We start from the raw sequence: 19,082 nt of genomic DNA on the forward strand, positions 1-19,082 counted from the left end.
TAAAAGTTTATTATCAGATATAAAATTTGCAGATATTTTCTCCCGTTCTGCTATTGTCTTTTCACTTTCTTAATGATACTCTTTGATACACAACAGTTTCTGTTGTTGTTAATTGAAGTATAGTCAATTTACAATGTTGTAGTAATTTCTGGTGTACAGCATCGTGATTCAGTTATACGTACATATATTCCTTTTGGTATTCTTTTTCATAATAGGCCATTAGAAGGCATTGAATATAGTTCTTTGTGCTATACATAGTAGGACCTGTTGTTTATCTGTTTTATGTATAGTAGTTTAGTATATGCAAATCCCAAACTCCCAACTTATCCATCCCCACCTGCTGCCCCCACACCATAACCAGAAGTTTGTTTTATATCTCTGTGAGTCTATATCTGTTTTGTAAATAAGTTCATTTGTATCAGTTTTTTAGATTCCACATGTAAGTAATATTATATGGTATTTTTCTTTCTCTTTCTCGTTTACTTCACTTAAAATGACAATCTCCAGGCCCATCCATGTTGCTAGAAATGGTATTATTTTATTCATTTTTATGGTTCAATAGTATTACAACTTCTTTATTCAATCATCTGTTGATGGACATTTAGGTTGCTTCCAGGTCTTGGCTATTGTAAATAGTGCAGCTATGAACATTGGGGTACATGTATCTTTTCAGATTAGAGTTTCCTCCCAACATATGCCCAGAAGTGGGATTGCTGGATCATCAGGTAGGTCTATTTTTAATTTTTTAAGGAATCTCCATACTGTTTTCCATAATGGCTACACCAAACTACATTCCCACCAACAGTGTGGGAAGGTTCCCTTTTTTCCACACCCTCTCTAGTGTTTATTGTTTGTGGGTTTTTTATGATGGCCATTCTGACTGGTGTGAGGTAATACCTCATTGTAGTTTTGATTTTTTTACATTTCTCTGATAATTAGTGATGTTGAGCCTTTTTTCATGTGCCTATTGGCCATTTGCATATCTTCATTGGAGAAATGTTTGTTCAGGTCTTCTGCCCATTTTTTGACTGGTTTGTTTGGGGTATTTTTGTTGTTGTTGTTACTGAGTTGTATGAGCTGTTTGTATATTCTGGAAATTAAGCCCTTGTCAACCACACCCTTTGCAAATATTTTCTCCCATGATGTGGGTTGTCTTTTCATTTTGTTTATAGTTTCTTTTGCTATGCAAAAGCTTATAATTTAATTAGGTCCCATTTGTTTACTTTTGCTTTTATTTCTATTGCCTCAGTAGACTTCCCTAGGAGAACACAGCTATGATTTATATCAGAGAATGTTTTGCCTGTGTTCTCTTCTAGGTTTATGGTGTCTTGTCTTATGTTTAATAAGTCTTTAAGCCATTTTAAGTTTATTTTTGTGTAGGGTGTGAGGGAGCACTCTAACTTTATTGATTTACATGGACTGTCCAGCTTTCCCAACACCACATATTGAAGAGACTGTCTTTTCTCCATTGTATATTCTTGCCTCTTTTGTCAAAGATTAATTGATTGTAGGTCTGTGGGTTTATTTCTGGGCTCTGTGATCTGTTCCATTGATCCATATGTCTGTTTTTGTGCCAATACCATGATACACAAAAGTTTTTTAATTTTAATGAAGTTCAAAATTCAAAATTTTATCTTTTTTATTTTTCGTCATTGTGTTTTGGGTGTCCTATCTAAGAAACATTGCCTAATGCAAGATCATGTAGATTTACTCCTGTGTTACATTTTGAGTACAATTTTTGTATGTGGTGTTAAATAGGGATCAAGTTTTATTCTTTTGCTTGTATATATTTAGTTGTCTCAGTACCATTTGTTGAAAAAGCTGAACTTCCTCCATTGAACTGTTTTCATGCCTTTGTCAGAGATTAACTAAATTGTATTGCCTTCCTTGTTGAAAACCAATTGACCACAAATATAAGGGTTTATATACGGAAACTCAATTTGATTCCATTGATCTGTATGTTTATCTTTGTGCCAGTACTACATTGTCTTGATTGCTATAACTTTATAGTAAGTTTTGAAAGTGGGAAGTTTGAATCCTCAAACTTTGTTCTTTTTCAAGATTATTTTGGTTATACAGGGTTCCTTGCATTTCTGTGTGATTTTAGAGTCAGCTTATCAGTTTTTACAAAGTTAGCTGGAATACTGATGCTGATTGCATTGAATCTGTAGGCTAATTTAGGGAGTTTTGCCATCTTAAAAATACTAAGTTCTAATCCATGAACATGGGCTGTCTTTCCATCTATTTAGGTCTTTAGTTTCTTTCCATAATGTTTTGTAATTTTCAGTGTACAAGTCTTGTACTTCTTAAAATAGAATTGTTTTCTTAATTTTAAGATTGTTCACTGTTAGTATATAGAAATACAATTGAATTTTGGATATTGATATTTTATCCTGCATCCTAGCTGAACTCAGTTATTATTTCTAGTAGTTTTTTTAATGAATTCCGTAGAATTTTCTATATAGAAGACCATGTCATCAGTGAACAGAAGTAGTTTTACTTCATCCTTTTCAATCTGAATGAATGCCTTTTATTTCTTATTTTGCCTAATTGCTCTGGCTAGACATTCCAGTTGAATGGAAGCTGGAGAATAGACATCCTTGTTTCTGATTTTAAAGGAAACCATTCAGTCTTTCACAGTTAAGTATTATGTTATTATAGGTTTTTTGTAGATGGCCTGTCCATCAGATTAAGGAACTACTCTTTTATTTCTTTGTTGATTTTTTTTTTTAATTTGGTCATGACAAGGTTGGATTTTGTGAATATTTTTTCTGCATCTATTGAAATGGTTATATGTTTTTTATCCCTTATTCTGTTACTGTGCTATGTTGTATTGACTGATATTTGTATGCTAAACCAACCTTGTATGCATACTTGGTCATAGTATATCATCCTTTCTATATATTGTTGGGTTCAGTTTGCTTGGTTATTGTTAAAAGACTTTTGTGATTATATTCATAGGGATAATATTGGTCTGTAATTTTGTTTATTTTTCTTGGGATATCTTTGTCCATTTTTTTAAGTTATGGTAAAACACGCAACATGAAATTTACTTACCATTTTAACCATTTTTAAGTATACAGTTGTGAGCATTAAGTATATTCACATTGTTTTCCAACCATCACCACCATCCATCTCCAGAACTTTTTCATCTTCCCAAACTGAAACTATACTCATTAAACAGTAACTCCTCATTCTTCCTTGCCCTTAGCCCTTGGCAACCACCCTTCTACTCTGTGTCTCTATGAATATGACTATTCTATGTTCCTCATGTAAGTGGAATCATACACAATATGTTCTTTTGTGACTAGCATATTTCACTTAGCCTAATGTCTTCACGGGTCATGCATATTGTGGCATGCGTGTATTAGAATTTCCTTCTTTTTAAAGGCTGAGTAATTTTCTGTTGTGTGTAAATACCACATTTTGTTTATCCATTCATTAATGGACACTTGGGTTGTTTGCTTCCTCCTTTTGGCTATTGTGAATAATACTGCTGTAAACATGGGTGTACAAATATCTGTTCAAGTCCCTTCTTTCAGTTCTTTTGGATATATACCCCAAAGTAGAATTGCTGGATCATGTGGTGATTTTGTGTTTAATTTTTTGAGGAACTACCATACTGTTTTTCACTGTAACTGCACCATTTTGTAGTCCCACCAGCAATGCATAAAGTTTCCAATTTTCCTACAACCTTATCAACACTTGGTATTTTCTGTGTTTTTGGTAATAGCCATTCTAATGGATGTGGAGTGTTTCTGTCCATTTTTAGTATCAGGGTAATACTGGTCTCATAAAATAAGTTGGTAAGTATTCCCTCCTTTTTTTTTTTTTTTTTTTTTTTTTTTTTTTTTTTGGCAAGGGAAAGAATATGAAGGATTAATGTTAATTCTTAAATGTTTGGTAGAATTCAGCAGTAATGGCATCTCGTCCTGGCTTTTCTTTGTGGGATTACAAAGCACTTTCTGTTTGGTATAGATCTGTTCAGATTTTCTATTTCTGCTTGACTCAGTTTTGGTGGTTTTGTCTTTTAAAAATGTGTCCATTTCATCTAGATTATCTAATTTGTTGGCATACAATCATCAATAATATTCCTTATAAGCACTTTTGTTTCTGTAAAGTCAATATTGATACCTTCCCTTTCATTACTGATTTTAATGATTTGAGTCTTCTCTTTTTTCTTGGTTAGTCTAGCTAAAGTTTTGTTCATTTTGTCGATCTTTTCAAAGAACCAGCTTTTGGTTTTGTTTATTGTCTCTATTGTTTTTCTGTTCTTTCTTTCATTTATTTTTGCTTAAATCTTTATTTCCTTCTGCCTGCTTTGGGTTTCATTTACTCTTCTTTTTCTAAGGTGTATGGTGAGGTTATTGATTTGAGATCTTTTTGCTTTTTTAAAAATATTTCACTGATTACTGCATCTCATAAATTTCGTTGTACTTTAATTTTCATTCATCTCAAAGCATTTTCTGATTTCCTTTGTGATTTTTTTGACCCATTGGTTGTATAGCTGTATGTTGTTTAATTTTCATGTATTTTGGGGTTACCCAAATTTCCATCTGCTGTTGATTTCTGATTTCATTCCATTGTGATCAGAGAACATACTTTGTATGATTTTAATCCTTTCAAATTGATTGAGGCTTGTTTCATAACCTAACATATGCTTTACCCTGGAGAATATTCCATGTGCACTTGAGAAGAATGTATATTCCGTTAGTGAATATTGCAGAATCATGAATATTCTGCTGTTAGTGAATTGGAAAGTGAGTTTCCAGTTGTTCTTACTGAATTGTGTGCTTCTCTTTAGCTCTGTCAGTTTCTGCTTCCTGTACTTTGGATCTCTGTTACATGCATATTTGTTTAGAATTGTTATGTCTTTCTGATACATTAGCCCTTTGTCATTAAAAAAAAAAATCCTTCCTTATCTCTAGTAACAAATTTTCACATGACATCTGGGTTTCCTGATTTAGTGTAGCCACTCCAGCTCCCTTTTGGTTACTGTTTTCATAGTATATATTTTTCCATTCTTTTATTTTATCTTCCTGTTGTTATTGGCTTTTAAAAAATCATTATGAAGTAGCCCTCTTTGTCTTTAGTAATGTATTTCTTAACGTCTGCAAGCATACCTCAGAGGTATCACAAGTTCAGTTCCACAGCACTTCAGTGAAGCAAGTATCACAATAAATGGGGTCACACGAATTTTTTGATTTCCCAGTGCATATAAAAGATATGTTTACACTATACCATGGTCAATAAATATTGCAATAACATTATCTAAAAATGTACATACCTTAATTTTAAAATACTTTATTGCTAGAGAACACTAACCATCATCTGAGCCTTCAGCAAGCTGTAACCTTTTTACCTCAGTGTTGATGGCTGCTGACTGATGGGAGTGGTGGTTGCTGAAGGTGGGGTGGCTGTGGCAATTTCTTAAAATAAGACAATGAAGTTTGCCACATTGATTGACCCTTCCTTTCATGAATGTTTTCTCTGTAGGGTGCAAAGCTGTTTGATAGCATTTTACTCACAGAACTTCTTTCAGAATTGGAATTAGTCCTCTCAAACTCTGCTGCTGCTTAGTTTGTGTAATATTCTGAATCCTTGGATGACATTTCAACAGTCTTCACAGCATCTTTGCCAGGAGTAGATTCCATCTCAAGAAACTACTCTCTGCTCATCCGAAGCAGCTCCTCATCCACTCAGGTTTTATCATGAGACTGCAGCACTTCAGTCACATCTTCAGGCTCCACTTCTAATTCTAGTTCTTCTGCTGTTTCTACCACGTCCGCAGTGACTTCCCCTACTGAAGTCTTGAACCCCTCAAAGTCATCCGTGAGGTTTGAAATCAGCTTCTTCTGAACTCTTGTTAATATTGATATTTTGGCCTCTTCCGATGAATCATGAATGTTCTTAATGGTATCTAGAATGGTGAATCCTTCCCAGAAGGTTTTCAATTTATTTTGCCCAGTTCTGCCAGAGGATTCATTATCTGTTGCAAAATGTATTTCTTACCCTCACAAAATGTATTTCTTACATAATAAGACTTGAAAGTTGAAATTACTCCTTGGTGCATGGGCTGCAGAATGAATGCTGTGTTAGCAGGCATGAAAACAGTATCCACACTCTTGGCATTAATGGCTGCTATTGAGTAAGCATCTCCTTTTGTTAAACTGAAAAATTTTAGTCACTAATTAGTTTATTTTTTGCTTTGTTTTGTTTTTTTACCCTAATCCCCTTTTGTCAGAAGAATGATGAAAATGGAAACTGCTCAGGGGAAGGAATTGAATTCCCTACTACAAATTTATATGAACTAGAAAGCCGTGTTTTGACTGATCATTGGTCCATCCCTTACAAGCGGGAAGAATCACTAGGCAAATGCCTGTTGGCGTCTACCTACCTAGCAAGACTTGGTAAGTTCACACCTCTGGACACGGGAGTTTTGTGTTTTTTGTTTTTTTTTTTTTTTTTCTGATAGGAGGCCTGACTTTAATCTTAGCTGCTGTCATTGCCCATCAGTATTATTAGATATTGTTCTCTCTTAGCCTTTGTTTATCGCCTGTGGAATAAAAGCATTGAATTAAATCAGCTATTTTCTTCTAACACCAATAAAGTGTAAGATTCAATAAGATACAATTGAAATGCCTTATGGATATTGATGTTAACTTTTTCCACAGAAGCTTGGAGCATTTTCGATTAAGGCTCAATTCAGTGGCTTTTTTTTTTTTTAAAGAGAAGAATGTAACGTTTATTTAACAAACATTTTATACTTATTAAGTGCTTGGCACTGTCTTAAGTGCTTTACAAATATTAAGCTATTAGAGTAATAAAATATCACTAGTTTGGAGAATAAGTATCAACATAAGGTAGCTTCTGTACTATAAACATTAAAGAGAGAATAATAATTTGTTTTTCTGTATTGAATTCAGTTATAAAATAAGATGAAGTGGGCTACTTCTTGCGATTTTTTTCTTATTAAAAGTGCATAATTTATCATCGTGATTAAATATGAGACACATCAAAAGGAAATATTTTGACTAGGCCTTCATGGTGCGTTTATACCTGGCTTCTCAGCAGCAGCATTTTGGAGTGCCTGTGAGGATGTAGGTACTATAGCTAGGTAGTGGGTCTGAAAAAAGAAAATGTGCTCAACAGTCTTCCCACTGATAAGCAAAACCTGCTATTGAGGTTTTCTTTTTAAGTAGATTCCAAAGGATAATTTTACAGTGAATTTATTCTTTCATTTAGTAAGTATTTATCACTTCCTCAGTGCCAGGCACAATTGCATGCATTTTATTGCACAGATTCATCAGTTTGCTTTAGGGAAGAAGAGTGATTTTGGCATTTATTGAGAATATTTTTGTTTTTAATAGAGCTGTTTAGGAAAACAGTAATGGCTGTTAAGTAGCTGCTGCTGGCAGCTATTTAGTCAGATCATTGGAAGTTACTCTGACATGGAAACATAAGTTCAATCATTTCAGTTCTAACTAGTATTTATTTTACTATTAATAAATATATATTAATAATTAACAAAGGTAAATAAATATATTATACTATTAATAAATAACATAATACTGCGACTTTCTCAGCCTGTTCCTTCATCAGAATGTATGTATTCTACTTTTAGTAATTCCTTAAGAATCAAGATTTCTATAATAAATAGTTCCATCTGCATGAATTTGAATGATACATGATTTCTGCAACTACCTAAAATCTAAAATAAGGCATATTGTTTCATTTATTTTGCTAAGGTCTTTCTGAGTCTGATGAGAATTGTAAAAGATTTATGGATAGGTGTATGCCTGAAGCATTTAAAAAGGTAAGAAAAATGTGCTATGCTAATATATATATTTTTGTCTGTGTGTGTGTGAGAGTGAAGGTGAACAGGCTTTTTGTTTTAGTTTTAGTTTTTTATATATAAGACCAGTTTAATGAATCCTGTTCAACTGAGGAGTGCTCTAATATGAAAAAAAGACAGAGCTCAGTAAATCTTTGTTGAATGAATAAATGAGTCTCCTGCTGTCTCCTATTTCTGGGTTTTGACATCCATATTTGTCCCATATGCAAGTAAGTCCCTACAACTACAGATGGGTGAAGTTTGTATTTATCTTAAAACCCAGTAAAATAAACTGTTCATTTGCAGGCTATTATTCCTGTCTGCATCTTGACAGAGAAAGTCTCCTTTGATTCAAGGCTTAAGAGAGAACAAAATTAATTTTAGGAACAAAAATAACTTGATCTTTGAAAAAAGGGAGAAATCTTTTTAAATTGTTATTTGGGTAGGAATTATATGGAATCAAGATTGATCTTCATTTTGGATGAACTCATCTACCATTTTGTAGTTTAAAGTTATTTTCAACTTTAAAGAATTTTGTTAAGAATTATAGTAACTTTTAAAAAAATAACAGCACTTTTATAATGTAACATACTGTGACACATATCATAATGTACGCATAAATTTGCAGAGAAAGAAAATACAAGTTTATGCAGAGTCATGAAAAAGGATTTATTCATGTAAGGAAAGGATCTTTAGGTTGATCATCTCCAGATTCAGAGAGCCCTGTGTCAAATCAGTCCAGCAGCAAGTTGCATATTTGGAATATAATACTCTTTAACTCTATACAGAGATGCTTCAGAGGACTGTTTTATTTTATGCCCTCAGCTGTTTGTAATAGTATAATAAATGGTCCAGTGGTTTTGGAGTTTTTTTTCTATAAAACTGTGAACACAATGATACCCTGCATTGTGTTCAGTGTTGTTCAAATCTTAGAGTTCAGAGCTATTAAAAAGGTTCTCTAAACCAGAAGAGCAACGTAATTCTGTAGATTTGGTTGCCAGAAAACTCAAGTGTATTTTATGTAATTGGTATTGCTTCCCTTAAAGGCTGTGTTTCCTTGTATTACTCTCCCCCCTACCTTCTTCCCTAGGCTTTTCTTACGTGCTACCTTTTTTTTTTGTTTTGTTAAGAATTGAGAGTATGTGTAAATAATAAGCAGTTTTTATGAATGAGGTACACAAAAGGAGCTCTGTTGTAATTTCTACTTTCTTCACCTTTCACCTTCAGGCTAGGCTGGATTCTTTACTAGTATATTGAGGAAGGGCAAAACATCTAGGTCTGGCAATGGTGCATAGTTATTTAAACTTTGTGTGCATCTTCCTACAAGGTGCTGCCTGTCTTGCCCCACCTCATCTGGAAGGTAGATAGAACTCCATTTTCAAAGTAAAAACTGAATAAATGAGATGGGAACAGAGGGGAGTGGTGCTTAGTGCACATAATTTTTATTTTGTAGTCACTTGAAGCTTTTTAAATCTTAATCTCTGCTGTATTATCTAATTTTTAAGTACCGGAATAATATACAGGCAGGCAAAAGAATTCTTGCGAAAAATAGTAACTCATTGGTTTATATAAAATCTGTCTTATGGTTATTGCTCATTTGAGCAAATAATGCAGCTAATTGCTATATAGAAAATCTGGAGCTGAGGTTTTCCTCTGCAGCTAAAGAAATTTGGGCTCTTTCAGCTGTTCTTGTTAAGGGTTCTCAGTGTGACCAAGATGAAATTTATGTAGCACAGTATTTTCCCTCTGAAGAGAAATCTTACAAAAATATGAACCCACCATACCAATTTGCCATTATTAAGTGGAAACTTTGACTCCTCATTCCCTGTTCTGGCAGTTGTTCCTGAGTTAGACTTCCCCAAGGACTAGAAGACTAAAGATTGGGGAAATCCAAAGATGATGATTTTAGATTCATCTGTGTGCCTTTTCCTTCCTTTTAAACAAATCTAAGATGCTGTCTGAGTATAAGATGCACCATTGTTTTATATTTTATGTTTTATATTTAAGAAAAAATAGCTGCAAAGAAAACTGTGTTACAGTGCCTTATCACTTAGAGCTATTTTAGATTTCCTTAAATATTTTTTAAAAATTGACTATTACTTTTATACATACCAGAAAGGGAAATACAAGCAAAATAAATTGGTAAGATATTTCTAAAATGTTTTCACATTTGGAGCCTTGCTGCCATCTGGTCAACAGGTGCGAAGATGTAGTCCTGGGTTTCTGAGATCTAAAAAATATGAAGAGTGTGTATGGTCAAATCATGAAATATAGCATCCATTTTTTAGATTTTAGGAATGTTGATTAATAGTGACAGCCAAGATACATTAATTATAAAACGTTACTACTTATAAGATACTTTCACATTTGTTATATACCTTCTAATACTTGTAACATCTATGCGAAGTGGGTAGGAATTATGCCTCTTGTGAGATGAGAGAACTAAGCCTCTGAGAACTCAGGTAAATTTGTCCAAGACCACACAGCTAGAAAACAGTCGTGCCACAACTGATCTCAGGTTCTTTCTTGCTCTACATCACTTGACCTCCCCTAGTAATAATGAAAAGTAGAGAAACATTTTCTTTTAAGCAGATTGTTTTAATACAAGGGACTTAAAGTTCAAAAGCAAAACTAAGTGTTGACTGTGAAATAAGTGAACGAGTATATGGACTACAGCTGTGGGTCTTTTGAAGCAAGTCATCTACATAAAAATAAGTATTATGGTAGTAATCTCATGATTATTCAAGATTGAATTGATAGCTGTAGACATTTTTTTTTTCTTTTCAAGTGAAAGTCTAAACTGCCCTTTATATTTATATAGCTCCTGACATCAAGTGCTGTTCACAAGTGGGGTACTGAAATTCATGAAGGGATCTACAACATGTTGATGCTATTAATAGAGCTGGTTGCAGAGAGAATAAAACAGGACCCAATTCCTACTGGTCTGCTGGCTGTGCTTACAATGGTACAGTATCTCTAAAATGAAGTACTTTGTGTTTTGATTTTGTTTAAAATACCTTACTTACCCTCTGACATAATTAACAAGGAGAGATGGTAATGTTATCATTAAAGATATTAACTTGGCTATTAGGGTTCTTGCTTTTATTTTAAAAGCAAAACAACCGTTCTGTGTTTTCAATTTTAAAGGAATACCTTTCTAATTTTAAGCTTTTTCAACTTTTAGAATGATTAAATAGCTTTCCCTATGTCTCCCTGGTTATTTGCATCATAAGTACTGTCACATAAGGTGTTTGTGTAGTTCATGGACTTTTCCCCTGACTAGTAACAGCAGCTGCGTGAAGTAGGGCACTATGTTTTTCCTAACTTTCATCTTCCCTGCCTTGTTGCTCAGCTCTACTTGTGGTGGTCCTAGGACGTCTGGAGCCTTAGCATCACCTTGCCTTGGATCAGACCTCTCATCCTGCTCCCTCCTTCTCTTCCCCCATAGCAAATGTTGAACAGAACAGGAGAGCACCACTTTGATCATTTGTTCCTCAGCACCAGCTAAGGAATTTTTTGTTGGAATACTTGAAAGATTTCATTAATGAAGCAGTCCAAGGCTGTATTTTTATCTTCTTTTCTAATGCTAATATGTGTTGCTATAGAAATAGGTAGTAATAATGTTTCTCTCTTCTCTTTGAATCTAGGCTTTCAATCCTGATAATGAATACCATTTTAAAAACAGAATGAAAGTGTCTCAAAGGAATTGGGCAGAAGTGTTTGGAGAGGGAAATATGTTCGCTATTTCACCTGTTTCTACTTTCCAAAAGGTATTCATAGTTTTGTTTCATCTTTTAATAGAGAATATATTGGAAAAGATTTTCCCTGCTCTAAAAATGATAAGTTTATGTGGAAGGATTAAAACAGTCTGTGAAAAAATGACAAATACTCCATATGGTTCATAAAATTGCTTAACATTTTTTTCAGCTATTGTGTGTTTTTCCATAGCTGTTAACTAATACCATGAAGAACTTTGTAGATTTGAAATGGTGTTTAGTGAAACGAGAAGTGACCACATGACATGAGTGCCCTATTTATTGAATTATCAGAAGCCCAGTTTAGTGGGCGTCCCAGTTTCTTAGAGATGTTTGAGAAGTAGAGCTTTTCAAATCATTTGAAATGACTAATTATTCCTAGAAAAAAATAACCTAGTAGTTAATCTCATGTATAATTTTCTTGTAAACTGCATAAGCTTTAAAGCTTTTGGTTTTTTTTTAAGCACAGACTAACATCTTTATTTTATTTTTAAAGGCCAGCAATGTGCCAATAACATTATACCCGCAAGGAGTACATAATTCTGGGACTAAAACTTTAATCTCTTGATTCCTGATTTGCTTCTCTTTAAGTTAATAATTTTTAATTCCTGAAATATAACTCTCTTAGAGAATTTAACTCGTTATTTTGTACCTCAGAGAGCTTAAACAATTGATCTCAGCCACCCAAAATGCATAAATGCTTCATATTGTTGCAATTCCATCAAAATACAGACTTACTTCTAAAATTATTTACAGTAATGTGAGAGATTCACATTTAGAAACATTTGGAGAAACCTTTTGAAATATTTTTAAATTAAAAATTTTCCCCAACTTTTTTTTTAGGGTTACAGAAATATGAGGGTTAGTAGGGAAGTTTTTATATTGCTATCTCAATTTCTGTTTTCTTTTCTTATAGGAGCCTCATGGATGGGTTGTGGATTTGGTAAATAAGGTATACAGCTTTTATTAATATGGTCATGTTTTCCATTTTCTAATAAGATTTTCTAGAGTATGGTATTTTAGGTAGATGAAAGCTATAGAGAATAATCAGATAGGTTTTAGGGTTTCTTCCTCTTTTTTATGTGCTATTTATACAGATAAACATCAGCTTTAGATCTTAGCACATCTCCTGCAGTGTATCACAGGAGCATTGGAATTATTTTTGTGATGACTCTCAAGACCAGGATTATAGAGCATACTGATAAGTAGAATGTGAGCCTTAGTTCCTTGTTTAAACTCTTAAGATATAGCATTTTACCTTAATATTAATTTGTACCTTTTTTCTTCTAAGTTCGGAGAACTAGGTGGATTTGCAGCAATCCAAGCCAAGCTCCATTCAGAAGATATAGAACTTGGGGTAAGTTAAACCCCACTATATGTACCCGATGTGGAAGTTCACTTTATGTGGGTTGGTGTGTAACCCAGAGGACATACTCTAAACACATGAACTTCAATGTTAAAGTTGAAGTTAATCTTTGCAGGAGCAGCTTCCATAGTTCTGATAACCACAGAAAAATTTACTCTTAATCATAGTAGCCAAACTTCAATGTAGGGTTTTTGGGGTTTTTCTTTTTCCCCACCACACTGATTTCTCTTTATGACATTCTCCTCTTTCTTTGTAGTGGTTACATGAAATTATCTTGCTGTTTAGGGACCGTTGCTGTATGTGGCAAGTATATGTGTACAAAACAATTTTATGCCTCAGTTAATCAGAATTTATTTTATAGTACCAGAAACAAATAAAATATTTTAAGATTGGTTAGTCAGCTTTTTGGTGTTGCAGAGATTTAAACGTAACAAAGGGCTATAACAGGAGCTTAGAATCATCCATCGGGTACAATATCATTATCTTTTCATGTTAACTTCGTTTTCTCAAAAAAAGTTAACCTCGTGGTAAGGGAAATAACTTAATCTTTAATTTTTTGCAGACTGCTGACCTCTTTGTTACTGAGAGCACTCTATTCTTTTCTCTAGTTAAGTAATCATTCAATTAAAAATGAGTTATTACGTACTTGCCATGTAGATGACAGTGTTCTAGCTACTGTAATTGATCAGAGCAGAAAGTGATGTGATAACATAATATAACTAAGTGATGCGAATTGTGCTTAGAGTAGCAGTTATTTCTGTGGGACCATGACTAATCAGTTAATTCCCTTAGTCCATCTTTGCATGAGGGCAGTAACAACCGTCAAGGAGAGAGACTGGTGCAACATAGGTAATAGACTATGTCTTGCTACCCTCTGTTTATCCTTAAAGATCAGGTGTCTGCCAGATCATAAATACTTCTACTGGCACCAATCAGAGGCCTCTCCTCCCTCCCTGACTATTAACTAGGTTGTGAGGCTGTCATTTTGATACCCATAAAATGGACTGAGTATGTTAGAGATGACTTTATTGACGTGGAAGATAATAGGTAGTAACTTAAAAAGTCAGACAGAACAAAAACCTATTTAGATACAGGGTTTTATCCAGCTTACTTGTTTCTCAGGAACTGGCTGTATAGGTCATTTGGGCAATATTAGAAATGAACTTCATTTTTAGAAAAAAAAGTTTAAAACACTCACTCATTTCCTGCAGAGTTTATTTATTTAAACAGACAAACAGAGAATCCCAAAGTTTCTACCCTACTTAGATGAAAACTGGCTAAGGGTTGATATGTAGGAATCTGAGCTTGCCCTCACTATTATCAAATGTCTTGAGGCTAAAGATTCCTCCAGGATTTTTCCCTTAGGTCAGACAAACTGTGTTGTTTGTTACTGTTGATGTAGAATTAGATTGGTTAGGTTGTATTGAGATGATAAAATTCAGACATAAGAGAAAGAGATTCCAAAGATTGAGACTAATTTTAGCAAACAAGTATAATTAAAATTTCACAGTAAGTTTCTGATTTTGACCAGTTAAGAAGGTAACTAAGTCCCAGAATAAATTTAAGGCCATATTATAAGACCAAGTACAAGTAAATGTACTCATTTTATATTTACATATTTTTGAATTTGAAAAATACTGGGGAAAAACCATCATTCCCAATCCTATACTGGGGGGGAGCAGTAGGTAGTAGCTCAGTGGTAGAGCACATGCTTAGCATGCACAAGGTCCTATGTTCAATCCCCAGTACCTCCACTTTAAATTAAAATTAAAATTAAAATTAAGTAAAAACCTATACAAAGTAAGAAATGAAAGTTGTTCCTCCTCCACCCTACCCCCACACATACACCTCCTACCATTTAGTGCATAACCTTTCTGACTTTCCAAAGTTTATATAAAGTGTATATGCATGTTCTTTCTCTCTTTAAGAGACTAAATTGTAATCAAGCTATACCTAGTAGCATATTTTCATATAACATTAAATCATGGACACCTTAAGGTTAGTACTGTTTTTAATGGTTCTAATGTGTTACTGCAAATGTACTATGATGCAGTCACTTACTAATGAGCATTGGATTATTTCTAAGTTTTTACTGTTACAGAGAGTGTTCCATGTAAAATTGTCTTTGTGTGCTTATGCTACCATTTCTGAAGGATAGTTTCCTAAAAAGTGGGATTTCTGCATTAAAGACTATATGCATTTTAAAATTATAACTGACAGTGCTAAACCTCTTTCCAAAAAAGCTGTCACCAGTCTATACTCCCGCAAAGCGATTTCCTCATACTCTTCGTCAGTACTGAATGCTGTCATTCTTTAATTTTCCAATATGATGGACCAAAAAAAGGTGGTATTTTATGATTTAATTTGTAATACTCTGATTTCCTATGAATCTGGGCACTTTGTCATATGATTATTGGCTGTTTGCATTTCCTCTGTAGATTTGACCTAGTTACATAGGTCTCTTTGTATTGATTGTCTTATTAACTTTTAGGAATTCTTTTTACATTAACAATATCGATGCCATGTCTGTTCTGTGTATTTGTAAATTTTTTCCCTCAGTCTTTTGCTTCTTTTTTTATTTTTATTGATGGTGTCTTTTTGCTCTACAGAGGCTTTAAAATTTTTATATACCCAGTTTTTTCCTTAATAGCTTCAAAGTTTTCTGATTTGCCTGGGGAATGTTCCCTATCTCAGAGTTATAAAAATACTCATTTCATTTTATTCTTACTCAGTTTCATTTTTTTAACTTAGTTTTTGAGCTCATTTAGAGCTTACTTATATATATGATATAAGATAGAGATCTAATTTTATTTTCTTCCAAATGAGTAACTAATTGTAAGATCCTCTAATGAATAATGCAGTTTTTCTTCACTATTTTGATTTGTTTGCTTTATCAAATGTCAGGGGCCCATGTGCACCTGAATTTGTTCCTGGACTTCTGTTCCAGCCATTCATTCGTTCAGCCATCCTCTGGCCATTTCTGTTTTAATTATTGGTAGTGCCAGTTCTGCTCAGCATCTTTCTTTTCTCTAATTTTTTTAATCATTCACATATTTTTACTCTTCTGAATATAGTCAGCATGTCAGATTCTCCTGCAGAAAGTTCCACCAAGATGATATGTGGAATTGTGTTCAGTTTATAGGTGTGGAAGATTGATGTTTTCACAGTGCTGGTCCCTTCCATTCAAAAACATCGTATCTCCTCATTTATTTGTGCCTTTCATGTATTTCAGTAAAGTTTTATAATTTTCTTCATCAAAGTCTTAAATTTTTTTTGTTAAAGACACATTTCACTCCTTCCTGAACTATTCTCTCCTTTTTCAAATAATTTTTATTATTCTACAAAGTGAACTTTAGAATCACCTCATCCAGGCCTCCAAAGAAGTTTTATTGGCATATTAGGATTTAAATTACACTACAATAATTTAAATTTAAATGAATTGACATCTTTATATCAGTCCTCCCTGTCCAAGAGCATAAAGTATTCTCTGACATACTGAAAGGGGTTTGTTTAATGTTGAAAGGAAGAAAATTGCTCATACTTGTTTCTCGCCTTCACTGTCTTTTTCCAGGCAGTCTCAGCACTGCTGCAGCCCCTAGGAGTGTGTGCAGAGTACCTCAACTCCTCGGTGGTACAGGTAAGATAAGCCGTTGAACATTTACTTCACAGGTGATATAAGGCACACAGACAGTAAAAATTATCTTGTTATCAGGTTGTTCAGAATTGTGCCTAATTTGTAATTTTTTTTTCAGATTAGCTATCCTTGTAGTGAAAATAATATCAGAAGACAAATAAAAATGATTAATAATTTAAGATACAGGAGAGAGCTAACATTTAAGGTTATTTACCTTTTTAATTTATCATTTTATCAAATATAATTACATATTATAACATATATTTTTCTTCGCTTCCTTAACCAGGAAATAGGCATATAACCCTCCTCTCTTCACTGGCTTATTTAAGGGTTCAGTGCCATTAGTGTTGAGCAGTCTGCTAGGCTCACTTACCAGCCAAGTCACTTGGTGCTGAAGAAAAGTTTAACAGCACATCCTGTGTGATTTCCTGTCTCTGCAGATTGTAAGTCAGCAGGTCATAGGATAATCAAAGCTGTGAGTGTTCAGCTTCCTAATGCTTAGGGCCTGTAACACTTTCTAGTTTCCTTTCCATTTCAGTTAATAAGTTTTACGGAATAATTGTCATACGGAAATTCCTTCATTTATTATTTTCTTATGAAAATAAATCTGTGAAACTTTTGAAAGTTTTGAGAGAAATGTTTTTGTATGCACTATTCCTTCTTTCTAATACCTCATTTGATTAGGGCCATTTTTAACAAGGGAGATATGATTTTTTTTTTAGTAGGTTCTGGAAATTTCTGTTTCTAAGTTTTAAGTGCCTTCTTTAGATATCAAAATAATACTGCAAGGTTTTTAAATGAAACAGAATGGCTACTTACATATTTCTTCATTCTGGATATTAAGCTTTTTAGAAACAACTTTCACTTGTTAAGCATGCAAATATAATCATTTGTGTTGTAGCTGAAACACTAAGGCATAAAGAGGTAAAATGATTTGACTTTTAGTAATTTAATAATAAATATTAATAATTTAATAATTGGCTTTTTAATGATCAGGTCCAGGATTGAATTTTTAAATGCATGCTCTTGACCCATGCATTGCAACATGGAGAGATTTAGTATAAATATTCCCAGCAGCTAATTAATACTAAGTTCTTTAGAAATTCCAGGTTTTATATCTAAACATAGTATACTTTTAAAAGAGTAAAAAAGTCTATGAAGTTTCAACCAAAGCATATTTAACTTTATTTTAATTATATCAAACTATCCAACCTGAAATTCATTCAGCAATTAATTCATACCATATTTATATAAATTAACTGGTATGTCTACCGCTTGCTTCTTGTGTGACTTTGGAAGACTTCATGTGACACCTGTGCCTTGGCTCCCTTGTTTATAAAACAGTGATAACGATCATGCCTGTCTCACAGAGCTGCAGTGGGAATTCAGCAGGACTGGCATATGCTGACAAGAACAGTGTGACTTGCCTCTTACCCTGACAGCCCTCAGTTCTCACTCTGTAGTTGGCATAACTGTAAATAAAGAAGTTCTATTTGGATGATTGCCAGATGTCATTTTAATTCATTGCTAATATCTTCTTGGCTTTGACAGCCAAATATTTTCTATCTTCTCTTATCACCAGATAAGTTTTAAAAATTATTTTACTTGGCTAGATCGTTTAGATCTAGCTAATATTTTATTGTTTCTCACATACTATTCAGAGTCCACTGTCTGGTTATGCTGCCGTTTTGGAGCAGTGTGTCATATGAGTCTTATCTGTAGGCCTCATTTATACCAGCAAGCAAAAGTGCGTATAACAGCATCTGTTTCGTGGGCTGTGCTGCTTTAATTTTTTAATCCGATGCATAGTACTGTATTACAAAAATAATACATACTCATGCTCAGTGTTTTAAATTAGTCCATGTATCTTTGGTTGCTCTTCAGAGGACCCTTATAAGATAATAAAGACAGGGATTGCACCTGTATGATATTAAAAAAGCTGAGGCACAGAGTCAGTTAAGGGTTTACGTGGGATGGTATTAGCTGGTTAGTGGCAGCTCTGATACTAGAATTCAGATCTTTGCATTGCACCCTCTTCTTTGTGAAATGTGACTGACGAAATTTCTCCTCCCCAGTTTTGGGACAGATTCAGGGATCCTTATTAACTGTAGCACTGTTTTTCTGCAGCCCATGCTAGACCCAGTCATCCTTACTACGATCCAGGATGTGCGGAGTGTGGAGGAAAAGGACCTCAAAGACAAGGTAATGCTCTCTCCAGTCAGGTGGCCCCAGTGCCTTTTGGTCCATGGAAGGAGAGCCAGAACTTGGAGCAAGGTTCAGACACCATTGCTCTTTGGATTCTGGTCACATACAGCTCACCTCAAATTAAGTTTACATTTCATAACCAAAAAATGTTTCTTCTGAAGTACCAAGAGGTTAATGTTACCTCAGTCAATAGAATGAATGTAGGGTTCTCAGTAAGTGATACCATTAACTAATTTTACTAACATGTTGATTTTGATAGTATTATAATTGGTATAGCATTGAAGAAGC

The 19,082-nt window shown here is 33.9% G+C and overlaps 1 protein-coding gene across 2 annotated transcripts in view; it reads left to right on the top strand.

Annotated features, from left to right (window-relative positions):
* The window catches only part of USP24 (ubiquitin specific peptidase 24), a 119,921-nt gene that overhangs the window by 23,032 nt on the left and 77,807 nt on the right, over positions 1–19,082 (top strand). Inside the window, exons 2-9 of one of the 2 annotated variants that reach the window (XM_064493542.1) lie at positions 6,245–6,410; positions 7,749–7,816; positions 10,656–10,799; positions 11,482–11,604; positions 12,506–12,541; positions 12,881–12,946; positions 16,527–16,592; positions 18,717–18,791. In XM_064493542.1, the coding sequence (XP_064349612.1) occupies positions 6,245–6,410; positions 7,749–7,816; positions 10,656–10,799; positions 11,482–11,604; positions 12,506–12,541; positions 12,881–12,946; positions 16,527–16,592; positions 18,717–18,791 (744 nt within the window). The remainder of the gene's footprint in view (positions 1–6,244; positions 6,411–7,748; positions 7,817–10,655; positions 10,800–11,481; positions 11,605–12,505; positions 12,542–12,880; positions 12,947–16,526; positions 16,593–18,716; positions 18,792–19,082) is intronic. The other variant, XM_064493543.1, reaches the window with a different exon arrangement.

This window comes from Camelus dromedarius, chromosome 14 (assembly GCF_036321535.1).
Source record: "Camelus dromedarius isolate mCamDro1 chromosome 14, mCamDro1.pat, whole genome shotgun sequence".
In the NCBI taxonomy this organism is placed as follows: Eukaryota; Metazoa; Chordata; class Mammalia; order Artiodactyla; family Camelidae; genus Camelus; species Camelus dromedarius.